Raw genomic sequence first — 22294 nt, 5'->3', positions numbered from 1 at the left:
CTCTCTCAAAGTGAGAGTCCAAGTTTCACAACCATATAGAAGAACTGGTAATAATATAATTGTTTTATAAATTCTAACTTTCAGCTTTTCTGAGAGCAGACTGGATGATAAAAGCTTCTCAACCGAATAACAGAACACCTTTCCCATATTTATTCTGCGTTTAATTACTCCCGAGTGTCATTTATATTTGTTACTGTTGCTCCAAGTATTTGAATTTTTCCAGCTCTTCAAAGGATAAATTTCCAACTTTTATATTTCCATTTCGTACAATATTCTGGTCACGAGACATAATCATATACTTTGTCTTTTCGGGATTTACTTTCACACCTATCTCTTTGCTTGTTTCAAGTAAAATTCCCGTGTTTTCCCTAATTTTTTTTTTATTTTCTCCTAATATAGTCACGTCATCCGCATAAACAAGGAGCTAATGTAACCCGTTCAATTCCATACTTTCTCTGTTATCCTGGACTTTAATATTAATAATAATAATAATAGGTCATATAATAGGATGAACTCCTCTTCAATACTAAAGGCCTTTCAGCCCACCTTGGGGATAAGGAAATAATTTGCCATGCAGCAGAAAATCTTTAAATACAACAGTACCTACGTTGTTGTCTGCTAGAATTTAGTAAAACACGTGAACTCTGTTTGAACGTTTGAACTGACCGGTAATGGCTACGGTTAACCGAGTAACTTCGGTGCTCTGCTGCAAGGCTCATAAACTGATAGAACCAAGTAACTCAACAGTTCTACTCGCTCCATCCCCAGCTCTATGAACACCTGGCTCTGTAGACAGTATGTAAAACTCTTCTATCTTGAGGACTGCCTTGTTTCACTCTCTTTGTGGGTGGACGACTCTGGGGTATAAAAGGCAGATCAGATTGAGCAATCAAGGTATTAGGCCTACATTTGTGTATCATCAGGAGCAACAGCATGCAGTGTAAAACTACATCCATCAGAAGCCTGAAAGTACTTTTTTGTTAAAAATAACATCCTATCTTCTTAAAATTTCTTAATGAAATAATGCATCTGTTTAGAGTTATTAAAAATCATTATATATGAACTACTTTTTAGGTATGCATTTTGAGTGTAGAGTATAAATGTCACAATGAAATATATACATCTTGATTACACAACTTTTAACATTGTATCACTAAGGGATAACAAATATATTATAATATATATTACTTTCATGTGTTAATGGATTAAGTTTAAAAATACCTTAGTTGAGTAGTTTCGGCTTGGGAGCCATCTTCAGAACTGCATGGTCCGTGCATGCATCTTCCGGTGTCTTTGTCCCTATTGGGGTGCATTTTTGTTGTGTAGTGTTGAGTCAAATAGTGTGTGTTCTGAAATTCAGTTGTGTGTTTTGTGTACCTGTGTATTTCGTATTGTTCTAATGTGTTTAGTTTCTGGTTTTCCGGTTGGATATGTAGAATTTCCATGTCTGTGTCTAGGAGTGGTTGGCATTTGTGATGTGTTCTTTATAACATGTTTGAAATGATCTGCCTGTCTGTCTGATGTAGAAGTTGTTGCAGCTATTGCATGTGAGTTTGTATACACCTGTGAGGGTGTATTTGTTTCTGTTTTTTTTTTTTTTTTGTGTTGAGATGCTTTTGTAGAGTGTTGTGTGTTCTGAATGCGATGTTATAGCTTAATTTCTTGAATGAAGATTCGATCTTGTGCCTGTTATTGCTTTCGTATGTTAGTGTGATGTATTTTTTGTGTTCTTGTGTTTGTGCTGTGTTCCTATGTTTCTTGTAATTATATTTCGTCTTTTTTATTATGTTGGGGTTGTATCCGTTTTCTTGTGCTATGTATCTGATGGTGTTTATTTCTTCTTTGTAGTCTTGTGGGCTCATTGGTATCTTGAGTAGTCTATATACCATGGCTCGAAATGCAGCATGTTTGTGTTGTGTTGGGTGATCGGATGTGTTGAGTATGTGTGTGGTTGTTGTGTCTTTTCTATTTGTGGTTTATGTTTGTAATCTACTTTTGTTATTGTGATGTGTACGAAGTTTATGGACTTGTTGTTTTCGATTTCTAATGTATAGTGCAGCTTTGGGAGTATTTTATTTATGTATTGGTGCAGGTTTTGAATCTGTCTTTTGTTTCCTTGTATAGTGTTAGTATGTCGTCTACATATCTGTGCCAATATATGCTGTCTGCATATTTGTTGTTGTCTTTGTTAGTTTGTATGTCTGTTTTATGTTGTGTATGAATATTTCTGCTAATATGCTGGAAATGGATGATACCATGAGCAAGCCTCCAGTTTGGGTGGTGTAATATCTGTTGTTGTATGTGAAATGGTTTTGTTTTGTGATGGTGTCTGTAATGTGGATGATCTCTTCGATATGTTCTTGTGGTGTGTTGTTGTTTTTGAGCATCTGTTCTAGTATCTGTAGTGTATGTTTGTGTATAGGTTAGTTATGTCAAAAGAAGCTAATGTTGTACTGTGTGGAACGTGTTTGTCTTTTATTTTATTGACTAGGTCTATGTTGTTATTATTGTTGTCTGTCTTTTCGAATTTTATGTTGTTTCTTATGATGCTGCCCACGTATGTGGTTAGTTTGTGTGCTGGCTGGTGCATTTTGTTAATTTACTAATGGTCTGATGGGAATGTTTTCTTTGTGTATTTTCGGTAGTGCATTTAGTTTGAGTGCTTCAGGTGTGATTTGTTTTAGTTGTTTTTTGTTGTTAGGTATTATGTGTCTGTTTTTGTTTATTATGTTCTTTATTATGGTGTGGTACTGTGTTAGTGGTGTACACAAACTTACACGGAATAGCTGCAATAACTTCTACATCGGACAGACAGGCAGAACATTTCAAACACGTACAAAGAACATATCACAGCCATAATCAAATCACACAACACTTCCACATATGCAGAACACATCACAAACGCCAACCACACCTACAGCAACATAGACACAGACATGAAAATTCTACATATCCAACCGAAAAACTAGAAACTAAACACATTAGACAATACGAAATATGTGACAGACCATGGGAAAAGGAATCTTAATTTCCCAGATCTCATTTTACAGGGGAGACAAAAACATATTTCATATGAGAATTAGCTTATTACAATTCTGATGTCAGATCTGGATTCAACAGAAAATATCATGTGAGACTGTACACTACAGCTGGATACTAAACTTTGCAAGCGTTGTTAAACTTTAAATTTGTTTGCTTGTTTTGTTTCTCAAAATTATAAGTTCCGAAACTTAAAATTTTATAACTTCCACAATATTTTGAACTTTTAAACCAAATAAAAATAGTTTTGTTCAGTTGATCAATCAATTTCGTCACAGAGGAAGTTAAGGTCCCATTTCCCATGGACTGTCACATATACAGATACACAAAAACACACCCATAACACATCCTCAACACACAACTGAATTTCAGAACACACACACTATTTGACTCCACACTACACACAACAAACACACCCCCAACAGGGACAACAATATCGGAAGACACATGCATGGACCATGCAGTTTTGAAGATGGCTCCCAAGCTGAAACTAGTCAACTACGACATTTCTAAACTTAGTTCATTAACACATTAAAATAATATACAGTATATTATATATTTTTTACCCCTTATGGAATATATGTTATTTTCTCTTTTGTTTTGTAATTAATTGTAATTCTATTTATTTTTGCATTTGTTCACATATCATATTTCACATTATGTATTCTGCTCATTTCCTTTGCTATTACTGGTGTCCATTTATTCATTCATGTAACAGTTATCAAATTACTGCAAGTTCAAAATAATAAAAGAAGATAAATGGAAGTGTCCATTGAAGGCCTACTTCAAACTGTTTTTTAATTACACAAAGTTGTTGTTAACTAATGCTGAGTTCTTGGCAATGAAGACATTAATTCTCTTGCTAGGCAATATTTCTCACACACAATGGGTTTAGACATTGCTGAAGATGATTCTCATCAATTTCTTCCTGAAGACTGCACAATGCACAAAGTGGTGAAGAAAAAATTCCAATTTTGTTCAAGTGACTGTGTGACCGTGCATGGTGGCTGGATGCATGCTGTTTGTCAGAAGAGTCATAGCACTCTAAGTCAAGCACATAGATTGCTCATGCAAATTACAATTACAATAACCACCTACCTTTTGTCATAGAAGATGTCGGAAATGGTGTCCTTGTGCTGTCACATATCTCTCACATCTTCCAAAAAAAATTGCATCAACACACATTAGTAAGTTCTTCTTCTGAAGTTGCTTCAATTTCCCTTCTTATATTGTCTTTCAGTTCTTCCAATGTATGGAAGTTATTCCAATACACTTTGTTTTATTTTATTTCTAAGTTCCCTCATAAAAATAAATCGCATATAGCGCTTATTGAATAATTATGCTATATTTGCATCTTGCGTAGCCTAAGTATTTTGGAATTGTGACAAAAGGTATTTAACATTGTTCTCAGTAACGTTTATATTATGTACGGATTTTTTACCATCCTTCCTGCAATCCATGTTGCAAAATCTTAATAAAATAATTTTTTTTGCAGCAGTATTAATTTCTTTTTTTGAGCACAGCACACTTTTTAGACCAGTTTTGAGTATCAGATATATTTTTTTTGTTTGTTCTGCAACATTTCTAGCTGCATCTCTCTCCTCTTTCAATTGTTCTAAATCATTGTTCCGAAAAGGTTGGAAATTTTTAACTTTACCATGATGAATGAATCTTTTAGCTGTTTTAAGAAGTAGGTTACAAAATTTTTTATTCATATGATCAACTTCTTGGTCTTCAGCAGGTTCACTGAATTCTTTTTCTATCTCATCTCTGTATCCTTTCCAGTTTGCCTTTTTGGTGGCAATAACAGGTCTATGGCCAGAATTTGATTTTTTTTTTTACTTGGTTTGGTTATCTATTAATGCTGTATAAACTACTGGGTTATTTAGTGTAGATGGAATTGGTGTGTGAAATGGACAGACAGAATAAGAAGCAAAGAGTGGTGAAGAAAGAATGATGCTGAAACTGATCAGGAAGAGAAAAATAAATTGGCTGTGTCACTGGTTGAGAAGAAAATTCTTTCTGAAGGATGTACTAGAAGTAATGGTGAATGGGAGAAGAGTTCAGGGCAGAAGAAGATATCAGATGATAGACGATATGAAGATATATGGATCATATGCGGAGATTAAGAAGAAGGCAGAACATAGGAAAGACTGGAGAATGCTGGTTTTGCAGTGAAAGACCTGCCCTTGGGCAGAACACTATGAATGAATGGAATTGGTGATATGATATTCGACTCAGGAAAACCTTGGAAGAACCAGGCAATCAACTGAAGCGAGAATCAAACCGATGTCTGAGTGCAACTCCAGATCAGCAGGCAAACGTGCTACCACTTGAGCCACACTGGTGACCACCCAGATCTTCTATAACTTTGGAATTGATTTTCTTCGCAGCACCTGATTACTTCTGAACCTGAATAATGAAGGAAAGTTCGAGGATCCACTGTTCTATAGATATGCCTAACCTCAAAAGTTGTGGTGTTTATAAAAACTTCTATAACCTTCCCTTCTACATTTTCCTTTTGGAGTAAACATTAAAATATCCATATTATACATCTTTATTACACAACTTTTAACATTATATCACTTCGGAAAATGTATTATGTGTCTTTCACGTGTTAAATTTTATATTACCTTGTTAACATGTATTGGCCATCATCAGAACTGGCTGTTGCTGGTCTTGGCACATTCATCACTTCAATTAATTACTATGTTTAATAAAGTTTGTGTGAAAGAAAAACTTAATGAACCTGACTGACAGTAATTTCATACAAAAACTAGCCAGTAATAAATGGGTGGAATTTTTCTGTTCTTGTAAAAATAGTGAGCAATATTCAGTATTACTAAAGATTGCCCAGTTCTATGTCTGTTTACCTGCCCATAATGTATGTGAGGAAAGAAACTTTTCTATCATGAATGTGCAATGGACAGATATCAGGAATAGGCTAAAACTTGAATCCATTACAGCAATTCTGATGGTTCAATATAATTTGAAGACATGCTTGCAATTTCATTAATATCTGATGCAAAACAATGTGTTGCTTAAGAAGATTTCATCTTCACAAAAATATAATTGGTTTAAGATTAAGAATGAAGTAATGAACTGAATCATAAATTCAACTGTATAATATTGTGTAGTCCTAATATGTTATTTGTTGCACATTGTAAAGTTTCTGTGTATTTTTTATGACCATACTAAAAAAAAGTAAGTTGTAATTACAATACATTGCGTTGGAAAGTTGGAGTCCTGAATTCTTGCCTGATCCCTATGGCAACCCTAGAAATACATGACCATCGACCATTACAAATACAGTGGAACTCCTTTTTTACACTTTTTTAGAGAACTGATGGAAAAAAGAAATGTAAATTACAGGAAAGTGTAAATGACAGGAAATGCAAGAAAATTCAACATTATCAATCTAATGTGGCCACAATGTAATCATCTTAACACAAAATAAATTACAATTAACACCATTTGAAAAAACTGGGATATCTTTGTCTGCATTTGAATTTGTTCCACAAGCCTCTCCACTGCATACAAAGCATTGTATGCCTCCTCCTCTCCACATGCACTTGCAATATACTGCCTCAAGATGGTGATAGCATCCATTGCTTCTTGACTTGTTTGGACTGTCACTGGTTCTGTTTCCTTTTCTTTTCCATCATCTCCGCCTCCTTGATGATTGAAAACAATGTCATCAACAGTAGACACCACTGATGTAATCACAACAGTATCGATGTTGACATATTCTTCAAATGATGACGACTCTGCTACCATAGACCAGTTGTTGGACTCCTCCTCCACATCTACTTGTTCTTCCTCAAAATAAAATCCTGTCTTTAGGAAGCAGTTAGACACTGTTGCAGGAGTAACATTTAGCCATGCATAGGTCACATAGCGCATAGGACTGACACACTCATTTGACTAGCATTTACATCAGTGTCATGCATAAAACAGCTTTATTGATGAGTCTCTTCTTGTAATTGGATTGTAAAGCATATATTACATCCAGATCTGAAGGATGAAGCTCACTGATGCAATTTGCCTGAGACAAAAACCAATTTCATATTCTTGAGCTGCAGTCTCTGGCACCACACTGCTACTTTCACATGAAACACCAGCAGCAACAGTATTTTTCTTTGCTGTGGTCCCATTTTAGCATTCAGAGCATGCATGATAGATGCGAAGATGCTGCTGGTCATCCATGCTGTGCAGTTAGCTTCATATGTGGTGGGCAGAGTTTTTATGTTCTTGAAAGGACGTGGCTTTTTTTTTTTTTAATTTCACATCACTAGTGGAGGTAACTTTTCCGACCCATTACCAAAACAGTTAATCTTTGCTTGCTCAGCTTACTGTCATGGCAATTCTCACCTTTAAAACACTTCTCGCCTTCCCTTTACTGGGAAGAATATTATAAAAAAAAAAGCCTAGTTTCATCAGCATTGAAAATGTTTATAGATTCATAACCTTGAATGACATCTTTGATTTCCTGCTTCCAATGGTTTACAGCACCACACTGCTGCTTTCCCCACAGACTTCATCGTAAACAAGTTGTGCCTGGTTTCCAACCTGTCTATTCAGCTGCTAGAAACAGTGAATTTCGTTATGCCCAACTTCGATGCAATTCACAGAGCCTTTGCTCGGAGTATGGTGTCATCAACTGCAATACCCAATGCCCTCACAAAAACTAACCATTCTGCTACCAGTTTGTCCAACTCGTCATACTTTGAACTACGAATGTATTTACTTTTTTTTTGCCAGGAATCACTTTGTCTCGAAGGAAGTTTGATGCTCTATTGGTTCTTGATTATAATGTTCAACCAGAGAGTTCCATCTCTGTCGCAAGTTCCCACATGGGAATCTGCATATTGTAGAATTTTCATCTTCTCTTCTACAGAAATACATTTCCGATCCTTTTTCTCCATATTCGGAAAAACACTTGAAACAATTTTTAACGCATATGCATTCAACTATAATAATCTATATTAGGCAAAAAACTACAATGTACAACATATTGAACCGAAAGACTAAGATACAACACAACAGTAATTACAAGGATAACAACGCATGATTCGAGTATCAAGCAAATCTGACAATTGATATTAATATTGAACGATAGGTGCTGAGCCAGCAAGATCGACCACTGACTATCGTTGAAATATCGATGTTGAAATTTAGTGCCGCCACAAAAAAAGAAAAATGCAAACAGGTTCATTCCATGAAAATGCGACATTTTCAAGAAAAAGAAAAATCTCACGAATCTCTGCTTGTTATATGTCATTTTTTCGTTATGATCCGAATTTTTTTTAATATGACAACACTGGTTGTGTAACAACACGTATGTGGGAGAAAAAGCACAAAGAAGTCTGTGGTTTAAGAGCGCAAAATTATCTATTAGAAATCACATATTTGAAAGCACCATTTATGCAAATAAATCATTACTTCTGTATGTTAAATTCAATTAATAATGAAGTGCTAACCTTTGTTAATAATAATAATGCATAGAACTCGTAATACAATGATTATTTCGTGCTTTATTACAATTATTACAAAGAAAGGTTGAGAGTTCGTGTGTCACACTGAAATGGACATTTATTTATATTTCTTCAAAACCATTTCATTTTTTAATGTTTAATAAATGTAAAAGTGAGACATCATATAACAGTTAACTTCTTATATGTACAACCTTTTGATTTATGTACAAATTCATAACAATCAACTTCTTATATGTACAAGCTTTTGATTTATGTACAAATTCTACAAGAAAAACACGTGACACACGTAACACAATGACTGTGACACATGAACAAAAATGTTATGTTAGTGTGTCACTAAAGTTTATCCTCAAATCCAGTTGCAATTTTTGTTGTTATTGGAAGTCTTTACCCCTAAACATAATTAGTAGTGGGATTTCAAATACTTATTGTTGATTTAGATAATTGTATGTGTGTGCGTGCGTGTATGTGTGTACACGCACCTTGCGTTTTTTTTTTTTCAATGTACATATACTGTAGGTTACACACTCTTGAAAATATGTATTCCATAAATTGTTGTAAGGGGAAAGGAAGTGGTCATGCTACCCCATTATCTCCTGGCCAGTTGCCTCATAAGTGGTGCCTTCTTGGTATCACTTGTGAGGTTCACACCTGTCTTTGGACAGTTGACTAAACAACAACAATTATTGTAAAAATATAGTGTGTAGGCTTAAAATTCGTATAAAAAACATTTAATTTATGCCTGAAGTTCGTATATTTTTTTTTTAATTCCTTGAATTAAAAACTTACAAAAATTGGTTTATGTTAATTTATTTCATATAAAAAACAAACTTATGCAGTAAATTTTTATGGTAAGTAGGTAGCCACCATACTAGGCCTATGTATAAATAAATTGGTGTAATTATTGCATATTAGGTAAATGGTACTAAATTTCTGACATTAATTTAAAATCGCTTTATTTATTAACATATTAATTAACTTACCCTAGGTATCATTTAGATATTCTAAAAGATAGGCCTTTTTTAAATCTATATTAGTTGTTCTATTGATATCATAAATATTTATACATTTTGAACATTTTTAATAGTATTTTCAAGAATTTAAGTTGGGCTGATTACTTGGTTGTGTTTTTGCTGACGTTTTCTCCAACAGTAAGGCGAATGTCAGGTAAACTATAGTGAATCCTTGGCCTCATTTCACTATCACCAATCCCATTGACACTAAATAACTTAGTTGCTGGTACAGTGTCGTTAAATGACCAAGTAAAAAAACAAAAAAAAAATCAAATATACAGGGCAAGTTACAAAAGCTTGTGGTGGCAAAGAATTGAAAGTGTCTGTGATGTTCAAGGAAGGGAAGTACTACAAATGGCTGACATATTGGTGTATTCGTCACATGACATTACACAGGAAATATCACATATGGTTGTAAACAACCATGGATATTTTAAATTTGAAAGTGTATTTTATGTAATGTAGTGTTTGTATGACTTGAGGCTTTCCCGGCGTTTGATGTAGAGTAACTCTTCTCGGGTTCTCAGCCAGGTGAGTTGGAGATTAGCTTCCAAGCTTTCGATGGCTAGCTCTGCCATCTTCTTCAGGGAATGAAGTGATGTGGGACCATGTCTAGCCAGTATATATGCAATAGTAGGGCTTCCTGCTACGAGCCAATCAGGAGCTAGTTCCTAGTCCCAACCGCCAGGTGCATTCTGGTTGGTGGAAGCGGTAGCCAATCAGGAGCTAGTTGCTGGTCCCTACTGTCTGCCGTGTGCTGGTGGTCTAAGTGTGTTGATGGCAGGTTTCCATGCTGTACGCAGCTGTAGACCCCGTCTCTGTTGAAATTATTGCCATCTAGTTGGATTTCGATGGCTTCCTTGATAACCACGTCCCAGTAACCTGATGTCTTGTCCAAGATGGTGGTGGCGCCGAAATCTATCTTGTGACCAGTTTCTAGGCTGTGTTGGGCTACTGCAGGCTTATCGAGGTAATACAGTCTTATGCTGTGTTGATGTTCCTTGCAGCGTTCCATAATGGTGTGTCCCGTCTGCCCAATGTAGCATTTCTCACACTCACAAGGTATTTTGTAGACACCAGGTGTCCTAAGAACAAGGTCGTCCTTAACTGGTCTCAGCAAGTTCTGGATCTTTGTGGGCGGCTTATGGAAGGTGTCTTCACCCCGTGTTTTCTTAGCAGTCTGCCAATCTTGCCCACAATGGGGTCATAGAACGGGATGTATGCCATGCCCTTCATCTCCTCTTGTTCTTCGGCGGGTGGTTTGTCCGAAAAGGCCCTTCTGAGGGCCAAGCCACTTTCCCTGTTGCCGAAGTTGTTCTGTTGGAGCGTCTTACGTAGGTGACAGATCTCAGAAGGGAGACTCTCTTTGTCCGAAATCCCTCTCGCTCTGTGCAGAAGAGTCGACAGGACCATTCCGCTCATTATGAGAGGATGAAAGTATTGTGGTACTACCAGCAGATAAAGGAAACGCTTCGGTCGTCATGGAGTCCAACACATACAATGAGAAGATCCTGGAACTACTAGCGGATCCATCATACAAGACACTCAGCTGCAATCCCACGAGCTCCATAGAAAGGCGCACGACAGCCTTACTAAAGAAGGCCAATCTGCCAGCTGAAGTGACCAAGTCCTTGACTCCACATTCCACGAGACCACCTAGACACTATGGGTTGCTGAAAATCCACAAAAAGGATGTTCCACTGAGACCTATTGTCAGCGCCATAGGTTCTCCCACCTACCGGTTGGTCAAATACCTTACCAGTCTTCTGAATCCTATTGTGGGAAAATGCAGCCACCATGTCAAGAATTCAGCAGAGTTCATCAAGACTCTACAAGCATCAGAACAAATCCGTCTGATATTCTGGTGAGTTTTGATGTTGTGCCCCTCTTCACTGGAGTCCCGCTCAAGGAAACATTGGAGTTATTGAGACCTCACTTCCCGCCTGAGGTCATTGGACTTTTTAACCATACACTCAGCTCCACTTACTTCATGTACAAAGGGCAGTATTACGAGCAATCCGATGGTGTAGCCATGGGCTACACCATCGGATCTGTCACCAGTCATAGCCAATTTGTACATGGAAGACTTCGAGTACAGAGCCCTGGAGAATGCGCCCCTGAAACCAGCTCACTTCTACCGCTATGTAGATGACACTTTGGTAATCTGGCCTCATGGAGAAGCAAAACATCAGGAATTCCAAGAATACCTGAACAATATCCACCCGAAAGAAGTGGAAAAAGACGACTGTCTCCCCTTCTTAGACATTCTCATCTCCAGGAAGCCAGATGGCACACTGGGTCACAGCGTATACAGGAAACCTACATATACCGATCTATATCTGAATGGATGCAGCCACCACCACCCGGCACAGAAATGAACGGTCCTGTCGACTCTTCTGCACAGAGCGAGAGGGATTTCGGACAAAGAGAGTCTCCCTTCTGAGATCCGTCACCTACATAAGACATTCCAACAGAACAACTTCGGCAACAGGGAAATCGGCTTGGCCCTCAGAAGGGCCTTTTCGGACAAACCACCTGCCGAGGAACAAGAGGAGACGAAGGGCATGGCATACATCCCGTTCTATGGCCCCATTGCGGGCAAGATTGGCAGACTGCTAAGAAAACACGGGATTAGGACCATCCATAAGCCGCCCACAAAGATTCAGAACTTGCTGAGACCAGCTAAGAACGATCTTGGTCTTAGGACACCTGGTGTCTACAAAATACCTTGTGAGTGTGGGAAGTGCTACATCGGGCAGACGGGACGCACCATTATGGAACGCTGCAAGGAACATCAATGCAGCATAAGACTATATTACCTCGATAAGTCTGCAGTAGCCCAACACAGCCTAGAAACTGGTCACAAGATAGATTTCGGCGCCACCACCATCTTGGACAAGACATCAGGTTAATGGGACTTGGTTATCAAGGAAGCCATCGAAATCCAGCTACATGGCAATAATTTCAACAGAGACGGGGGTCTACAGCTGCGTACAGCATGGAAACCTGCCATCAACACGCTTAGACTATCAGCACCCAGCAGACAGTAGGGACCAGCAACTAGCTCCTGATTGGCTACCGCTTCCACCAACCAGAATGCGCCTGGCGGTTGGGACTAGGAACTAGCTCCTGATTGGCTCGCAGCGGGAAGCCCTACTATTGCATATATACAGGCTAGACATGGTCCCACATCACTTCATTCCCTGAAGAAGATGGCAGAGCTAGCCATCGAAAGCTTGGAAGCAAATCTCCAACTCACCAGGCTGAGAACCCGAGAAGAGTTATTCTAATGCAGTATTGTTTTGTATAATAAGAACTGTAGGCATAGTGTATAAGTCTTTAACAAGAAGTGATGTATTATAATGCATTTAAAACAATTAGTGACAAACATGACAGAAATGTTCGTGTGTCACAACATATTTGCAATATTTTATTTTTTAGTGGCACTGTTATTTTTTTAAGTTTGTGATTTAGCAGTTACATGTACTACTCAAGTGTCTTAATTGTTTGGAGAACAATTGAATGCATATATGTCATTTAGCACAATAATATAAGCATTTTCCGTTTTGGTAATAAATCAAGTGGCAAGAAAATGTTCGTGTGTCACATTATTAATTATTCCTATTCAGTAAGAATTTCTGTTTATATTTCGGAATGCTTATATTAAAAGACAGTAATCAATGTTTTTTTCATTAACTACTAAGTATTTAATTAAATATCCTGCGAAGATCATAGTTAGTTACTTCAAAAATGCTATGTGTGTCACTATGGAATGACACAATAACGGGAATTATTATATTTATATATTAATTATATCAATTATAATTTTTTTTGGAAACTGTAACAGCTTAAAAAAAAATCACTTTCAAATACAGTAAATTGGACCTGTTTATTTTATTACATTTACATAAACAAAATTATTAAATAGGCCTATTTGATTGTTTCACTTATTCTACAGCAGAACTCCGTTTTTACATTTCCGAAATTTAAGTTTTTGTGCAATTTACGTAATTTTCCGCTGGTCCCTTCTATTCTTCTATACCTACAATATACTGTTTTCCCGCCATTAAGAACTCTGTTTACCTGACATTAGCATCCAAGATGGTGGCAGGTTGACAACTTTTTTAGATTACATTACGGCACTAAGAAAATTCTCGATGACATAGTATAGTAAATTGAGTGAACCATGCCAGTTTCGACTGATAAATGTCATCCCTTCAAACACTCTTCTAATTTTTTATGTCTTCCTCACTTCTTCTCTATATGCAGTTATAATGGTTTTTAATTTTCTTTCGTACCTCAGATGTGTCCACATTAGAAGCTCTTCTCTTCACTTCTCCAATTAACTCTTTCATGGCAGATTACCTTGCATTTCTGTCACGATACTTAGCATTCTCTATATTCCACAGGCCTTCACGAGTTTTATACAACTCCAGAAACTCATGTACTTTGGTCACTGTTTCCTATTATCTTTACTTTCCAGTACAATAGAAAAAACAATCAAAAGTTAAGTTAGACTAATTTACCGTGCTTAAAATACATGTCAATCTGAATTCGTGCGTTTTTCCCTTGAATTCAAGTTATCAAGTGACGTTCATACTCATCAAGTTATTTAAAGTGTTCTTTCAACTCGGGTAGAAAGCAGAAAGGGAATCATCTTCAACTTGAATTCAACCTGCTACTCAACTTGAAACACTATTTACATTTTTAAATTTCGTGAAATCAAGTCATTTGACTCAAGCTACTTGATAAGTGTGAATGAGCCACCCATGAGTCATAGAATATTCATAAATTGTGATTGGGCAAGGTGATGCCGAGCCTCCACACATGCGAGGTCATCTACGCAGTGTCAATCACAACTTTATTTCTCAGGTAACAGTACTTTAAATTATGTGTCTTTATCCGGAACATGAAATGACCTGAAGCACTAGTTTAGCCATCTTTTATATGGGAGAATAATCACTTGTTTCATTTTTTGCACAAAGTACTTGTCTCTTATCTGCCTATCTAATCAATTCTTAGGGCCTACCTAAACCTATGACTGACGTAATCGTCCCTGCTCCGATTGTCAATGGAGAAAGATACCAGGCTATGATAAGGAATTATTTTGGCCTCAATTGTCCCTTGTTATAGCCCAGTATCTTTCTCCATTGACAATCGGAGCAGGGAAGATTATGCCAGTCATAGGTTTAGGTAGGCCCTAAGAATTGATTAGATAGGCAGATGAGAGAAAAGTACTTCGTGCAGAAAAGTTAAATGAGCGTTGAGTGACTTCGTTTCCTATTGCAGATATAATATGCATCTTCAGTCATCTTACATGTCATACGAACATAACTTACGAGGCATTACGAACGTTTCATGCTAGTTTGTAATGTTCCAGCGGAGTAAAAATTCGGCCATTTTCATACCTTAGGTAAGTGTGTAGGGGTAAGAAAATGGAGTGTTATGACAGGTTAGGTTAGTTTACACTTTTATTATGCCTTGCGTATTTATCTGTGACAGGTTAGGTTACGGTAGTTTAGGGTTTTGTTATGCCTTGTATAGGCAAATCTGTGACAGGTTAGGTTAGATTAGGTTAGTTTAGGATTTTAGTGACAGGTTACTAGGTTAGTTTAGGCTTTTATTATGCTTTGCATATACGAAACTGTGACAGATTAGATTAGGATATTTTAGGCTTTTGTTATGCCTTGTATAGGCGAATCTGTGACAAGTCAGGTTAGGTTAGTTTAGGATTTTAGTGACAGGTTAGGTTAGTTCAGGCTTTTACTATTGTCAAGATGAAGGTGAAAGCGATTGAGTGTGACGCTCTTGAACAGATAGTGATTTTTTTTTTGTTTTCTATGTTGACAGTTCAAGTCAGTTCGTGTCTATTCCAAATCCAGCGGAAGTCACTCAACGCTTGTTTACAAGTAAATATTCTCCCATAGAAAAGATGGTTAAACTAGTGCCAAGGTAGTTCCTTTCTTATTCTACTTATACACCTTGTATATGGGCGGCCGGGTAGCTCAGTTGGTAGAGCAGCTGGCTACGGACTGGAAGGTCCGGGGTTCGATCCCAGGTGATGACAGGATTTTTTTCTCGTTGCCAAACTTTCAGAACGGCCCCGAGGTTCACTCAGCCTCCTATAAAATTGAGTACCGGGTCTTTCCCGGGGGTAAAAGGCGGTCAGAGCGTGGTGCCGATCACACCACCTCATTCTAGTGCCGAGGTCATGGAAAGCATGGGGCTCTACCTCCATGCCCCCCCCCCCAAGTGCCTTCATGGCATGTTACGGGGATACCTTTTCCTTTTTTACACCTTGTATATACGAATGTGTGACAGGTTAGGATTGGTTAGTTTAGACTTTGGTACGTTCTAAGATTCGTTACACGGATTAGATAACCCGATGTATGTGACAAGGTTAGTGGGTTAGTCCAGAGAATATCGAGGTGACGTTACTTTCGTGGCCGTTATTACTTAATTCAACGATTTTCACTTTCGAAATCACAGGAACTACCTCAGCGTTAGTTACACCTGAAACAATAATGAGCCTGACGTCCACTTGTGCCATTCTTACAGTTTTATGTCAGTTTTTAATGTAGCTTTACTCACCTGTAATACGACGATGAAGAATAACACTCCACAAGCAATTGTAACTTTAAACCTCCCTATAACCATCACACATCCTCCAAGCTGTCCAATCAAATTAACCAAAACAAATATTGTTGCCAGAACTTTCCCGCATCCCCAAGACATGTCCATGTACTCCCGCTGTTCAGACCATTGGACCCACATTCTAATGCCATCTTCAAGGAATGTTGAAATGAGGCACAACCTTGCTATTGTTGGTAAGACATGTTTACCATGTCTCAATACCTGTCAGAAAAAAAAAAAGAGCTAAATTATATCCACTGTTCATTAACAAAACACTGAAGTGGGACATATGACGTACCCACGTTATACGTTTTTCACTTTCATCTAAATATATAAATAAGTAATAACAGCTATTCCACAAAAAGGATAAATATTAACTGGTTCATCCTCCACGATCCTCGAATTACCTGATCTGCTATATCTTCAGCTTTTACTAGCAATTCATTTTGTAGAGCCATATTACCAACAGCTGCAAATTTATAAGGGATTGTAAGATATCGTGAGGAATGATGTGGAGAATGACAAAAGAGTAACTTCCGAGTGTCGTTAATATTAGTCTACTAAGCAGTTATTCGACATAAAATGTAAATAACTTAGGCCACTTAGATAATATATAAATTTATAAATTAATACGTTTTAGTATTACTTTACATTCTCCAGAAATATATTACATATTAACATAATAATATGTTATTTGATACCGAAGGTTACAGCTAGTACAACATTACACAAAATTCCCGTATAAGATTTTACGAACTTCTTTGAATATAAGTCCAGGAACATAACTATGTCACCGTAGTTATATATTTAATTTATATTCCGCCAATTATGTTTTCAAAATGTTACTCGTTTAATTTATATTTACATAATTTATAAACATTTTTACGTTCTCTTTCGTTGGTAAACGTGTTTGTTATGAACTACCTGGACTTCCGTTATCAGTCGTAAAAACGAAAGCAGTAGAGATGGGTAAAGTTGTTATTTTCTCGTAACAGTTCCAACTGTTCCAGTTCCACGAAAATACTAGGTTTCAAATAACAGTACCAAAATAACAGTACCACAGTTGAATATATCATATAGCCTACGCCGAAGTTCACTCCACAGCATTGGATCGAATCCCTCTCCTCCAGTGTTTTCCCTTTGTGGCCTGACTGCATGTTGTTACCATAACAGAAAAATTCTGTAGGATCAGAAATTAATAATTTAATTTGGAAACTGCACCAAAATAAAACACACCAGGAATGAACGAAACTCCTCCAGAGTCAAGTCCCTAAATTCAGTTCTGCCATTCTGTGAAGCGTGTGACACAATTTATTTATGTTAAAACCCTTTAGTCAAAGTAGTTTATGCAAACATTTGGGTAAAAAAGGCAAAAGTATAAGTCGAGGGCCATGAGAAAGTTTAGAAGTCATACTGACAGTATTGACACCACGAAACCGTTACGTTATATTTATGCACGACGCCAGTTCAGGATTAAAAGTTGGTATTGATTTTGTCCCTGAAAATTTTTAAAAGTAGCCAGATCTAGTGACAAAGTCGCTAAATTGACAGCACTGCAGCAACGGTTGTCATAATCAACGAGTTAGAAAGAGAAAGATATAGAGTGGTCATTGCGCCGCCATGTTTGAAGAAAATTGAACGACCGTCGGTAATGAACTTATGCGCCAAAAACAAAGTGGGCGTGGTGATAACTGACATTAGAATCGTCAGCTGTCTTAATTTCGTTTGCATAAATCAGTTAAACTGAAGTGGAAAAACCTAGTATTTCGTCAAATACGTGCTAGGAACTTAATCTAAACTTATGTATGCTAAATTTAAAACACTTGAGCTATTCCTACAAGGAATGCTTAAAAGAATAACCTAAGCAAAATTGTCATGTAGTATGACAAGAAGTCCTATCAAATATACTCAAGAAAATGTTAATATTCCTAGGTTCTTTTAAATGCGACCTGCAAGATTGCCTATAAAATGAACGAGTATGATTCGGATGATTTTAATAAATTGTTTTCCCAGTCTCTACACGTTGCAAAACTATTTACTATACCATAAGATATAGAATGAAAGTAGGCCCTATCTGTAGTAAACAATCTTTACCTCCAAGCTTGTAACGTGGGTGAAACATGACAAAACACGCTTTCAGTTTTTTTGTTACAGTAAAGTATAATTATTATCGAAATGTGAACGTGAGGCCAACAGCCGGCTGGTCTGCCTGAGCCTTTCAAGGGCTGTTGCATCACAGATAATTATTAGTGTATAATTGAGCACCCACGTACAATAATAGGGTAAGTAGTTACGAAATATATTCATACTTACCTCATTATTGCACGTGGGTGCTCAATTATGTTCTTTCATGTCCTTCCAGTCAAATTACTAACAACAATACGACCTACCCCAGAGTTTTGCGTTATTTTGGATGCGAGTGTCGAAATACAATTTTAATATTTGATTGCTATTACTAGGTTTGAAACGGAATTGTAGCGGTTTTATCCGTATTTAGTTTAACTTTATTACTAGTGAACCATTTATTTGATTAATCGTTTGTCTTCGAAATAGGCCTACTTCTTATAAGCTACAGCTCATCGTCTTCTTGTATAAGCAGTAAGGACAGAAGGAGCAGAAATAAAGAATGCCGGTGTCGAAATACAGTTTTAATATTGTATTGGTATTTGTTTTTCACTGGGTCTGAAACGGAATTGTATTGGTTTTATCCGTATTTAGTTTAAGTACATTACCAGTGAACCATTTGTTTTGTTTATGCCGGGCGTTGTTACACATTTATGCATGAAAAAAAATGCTGCAAATTAACAAAACTATGGACTTAACTTCATAAAATTTACATGAAATATGATATATCAGTTGTCTTTTTCCTTTTGACATTGCAGTTATATGCAGCACACACAACAAGCATGTTTTTTCTTCGTTATTTTTTGTACTTCTTACCTCCGTTATACAACATTGTAAGCAGACGAATTTTTACAAAGGTGGGCGCTTAGCTCAGATCTGCCGTGTTTCGCGGTGGCACCGCAAAGAGCGCTGTACAGGACAACATGGCCACTCTATAGTCTTCTCTTTCTAACTCGTTGGTCATAATGTAGTTCCATACACGGCCGACTTGATGCTAGCTTCGTTTCGCGAAGGCACCATCAAGTCGGCCGTGTCCCATAACATCGAGTATATTGTAACATGTAACAGCAAGTATTTTGTATAACAGGTACAGTACTACTAGTATATAATGTAACAGTGGTATTTTGGAACAGGCCGTTACGTTATTTTATAGACATAACTCATAATGCAGTTCCATAACATCGAGTATTTTTTGTAACAGCAAGTATTTTGTATAACAGGGGTATTTAATGTAACAGTGTTATTTTGGAACAGGCCAGTGAGTAGAGTTGGGCAACACGGTTCTTTTTCAGAAGTCGATTCCAACGATTCAATCACACATTACGAATCGATTCTAACGATTCGTTCACGATTCTTCCCAGTCTGCGATTCCAACTATTCTTTTGAATCGTCGCAAGACACTTTCCTTTGCAAACCACGCGTAGAACAAAAACGTTCTACATCTCTCTCATAGATGGCATAAGAGGCGAGACATTGGATTGTCTCTTTCTCATTGGCTGGAACCATTCAGTATGAACTCCATTAGTCTACAAAATTACCCAAGATAATGTCTCTAAATTGTAATTTATCAACTGAACCTTATTATGAAGTACATTTTTTGCATTACATCCCTATTTAACTATGCAAATTTCAGGTTTGTGTTCATTATTTTCCATACTTAACAAATGCAGTACATATTTTGATTTCACTCTCGCTCGGGAGCATTCGACACGGTTCGGAAATGTCCGTTGACAGGTTACATCAAACAACGAATAGAATCGTGGGTTACGATACCATGCCGATTCCTTCATATTCTTTTGAATGACGATTCGTTGATACCACGAATCGATTCTTACGATTCTTTATTATTAGTCGTTCGAATGAACGATTCGTTCACGAATCGACCCAACTCTACCAGTGAGCATAGAGCTCACTTCCCTGTATGCCATGTGATGCAGTACGATGTCATAATGAGTCGAGATATGAATTCCTGGAAATGAAATCTTTTCTAATGCTAAATTGAATTCGTAGATCAGGTTTGTTCGAAGCAGGAAATGTAATGTAATTTTAAATTATTTGTAAATTGGTCACGAAATCGAAATGGATCCCAGTGGTAAATAAAACCTAACCTATTCTTCCTCTTCTGCGTAGCTGAAGGTCACAATAGTGTTCAATTTCTCCAAAAATGCATAAATAAAAGCTATAATCAATTCGGCCGCGCTAAAATTCATATTAATAATGTACCGTCATGAAGAATAATAATCTCATTGTAATGAAATATGAAAATTTACCGTTGTACTTTTTTTTTAAACAAAAGAACTTCAATAATAGTCATGTTTCAACAGACTTTAGTTTAATTTCAAGAATTGGTGATGAAACTAAAACTGTAAAGTATTTGGAAATAAAACATAATCTATATATTTTCATCTCCCTTGATAAAATTCACAATGCAGTTACTATAATACAGGCATTATGTTATTTGATAGAATCCTATACTCAATTAACGTCAGTTCCAAGATAATGTGTACACTTTTTAAAGACGATCTTTGTATCTTTACTATTTATCTTTTACTTTAGTTTCCAAAATTTGTTTCAGTACGACGAAAGGATTCCCAATTCTGCTTTCAAACAGTAGCGCCAACTTATATGGGCTCGTCGTGTTGTGAGATTTATTTAACTTACGGCTCGTCAAATGTTTGAGCCCACCCACTGTTTTCCAAAAGTTGGCGTCACTGCTTTCAATAGTACCAAACAAGTTCCGTTCTGTGGAACAGGCGTTGTCATAATGTAGTTCCAAAGTGAAACGAGTATTTGTAACCGCAAGTATTTCGTACTAGCTCAAAGCAACACTGTTATTTTGGAACATAGTGTTCCAAGGTGCTGTTACGTTTTGGAACAGTTCCAAACAAGGAACAGTTCCAAAATAACTGTTACGTTATTTTTTCCCCACCTCTAGAAGGCAGGACAATTGGTTGATTGAACGAGTTGTTCGTTTGTATTTGCAAAGGTGTTCGTGTAGACCGTTTTGTATAGCAAACTTTAGATCAAGAAGAATAGTTTTACATCTTTGTAGTGCTTTCTATTTGTAAGACGTAAGTGCGAGTAAATTTTGTTTAATATTTATGCCTTGTGGGATAGGTTATCTGAAGATTTCGTTGAGATTTATGTTAGTTTACGTAACATGTGAAATAAATTTATAAATATCAAACGATTTCTACGGCGTTCTTTGGTTATTAGATTGTATTTACTATGACGTTTCTATCATTTAGTACAGATTGGAGAAAAGATGTTGGAAGTAACCTGCAATGACCGCCTGGGGAAGAAGGTTCGAGTTAAATGTAACCCAGACGATACCATTGGTGACCTTAAAAAACTTATCGCTGCACAGACAGGAACAAGATGGGAAAAAATTGTGTTGAAGAAATGGTACACAATTTTTAAAGATCATATCAAGTTACAAGATTGTATCCTTTTTCCGCTGAACTGAAGGAAAAGGTACCACAGCTTTCAGATAACTTAATGTAATCAAATACACAATGTCGGCAACGTATGGGCACGACTTTTGCCTGTGACGTTACAAGGAGAAATCTGCTCTTTTCTCTTTACCAGGACCTTCTAAATCAGACGTGCTCAGGTGGGCATTTTGCCCACTGTGTGTCCAGGGCACTAGGTGTGCGTACGCTGGAAACCTGCTGCACATGTCAACAGACAATGTTGGCTGGTCAAAGCTAGCGTTAACAAAGCAGTAACATCACTGGCAGTTTTTAAAATGGATAGGTCTCCTGATACAGTACCGGTATTAATTTATTTGTTCATTCACTTAGGCTATTTATTACTCAGATACTTATTTCTTTACCTGACATTTCTTCTTTTTTTTCTCTCCTTTTTTCTTCTTCCTTTTCCTTCTTTCTTTATTTCTCCTTTCGTTCTCTATTTATTTATTTATTTAATCTGGTAGAGATAAGATCATTAGGTTTTCTCTTCCCCTCTACCAGGGGATTACAACTACAG

The 22294-nt window shown here is 36.9% G+C and overlaps 1 protein-coding gene and 1 long non-coding RNA gene across 3 annotated transcripts in view; one reads left to right on the top strand and one right to left on the bottom strand.

Annotated features, from left to right (window-relative positions):
• Positions 1-16853, bottom strand: part of Surf4 (Surfeit locus protein 4) — a 73617-nt gene extending 56764 nt beyond the window's left edge. Inside the window, exons 1-2 of one of the 2 annotated variants that reach the window (XR_011333493.1) lie at positions 16588-16745; positions 16139-16402 (exon numbers count right to left, since the gene is read on the bottom strand). Coding sequence is in view for 1 of the 2 variants with exons in the window: in XM_069833414.1 (XP_069689515.1) it covers positions 16139-16402; positions 16588-16638 (315 nt within the window). In the remaining variant the exon portion in view is untranslated. Of the gene's footprint in view, positions 1-16138; positions 16403-16587 lie in introns of both variants that reach the window. The other variant, XM_069833414.1, reaches the window with a different exon arrangement.
• A 72-nt stretch (positions 16854-16925) lies between these two features.
• Positions 16926-21568, top strand: LOC138704950 (uncharacterized). Its single transcript, XR_011333494.1, has 3 exons — positions 16926-17136; positions 21243-21375; positions 21553-21568. It is a non-coding gene; the product is annotated as an uncharacterized lncRNA (long non-coding RNA).
• Positions 21569-22294: the final 726 nt, after the last annotated feature.

Source organism: Periplaneta americana, chromosome 8 (assembly GCF_040183065.1).
Source record: "Periplaneta americana isolate PAMFEO1 chromosome 8, P.americana_PAMFEO1_priV1, whole genome shotgun sequence".
Classification (NCBI taxonomy): domain Eukaryota; kingdom Metazoa; phylum Arthropoda; class Insecta; order Blattodea; family Blattidae; genus Periplaneta; species Periplaneta americana.
This window is presented reverse-complemented; position numbering and strand designations above follow the sequence as displayed.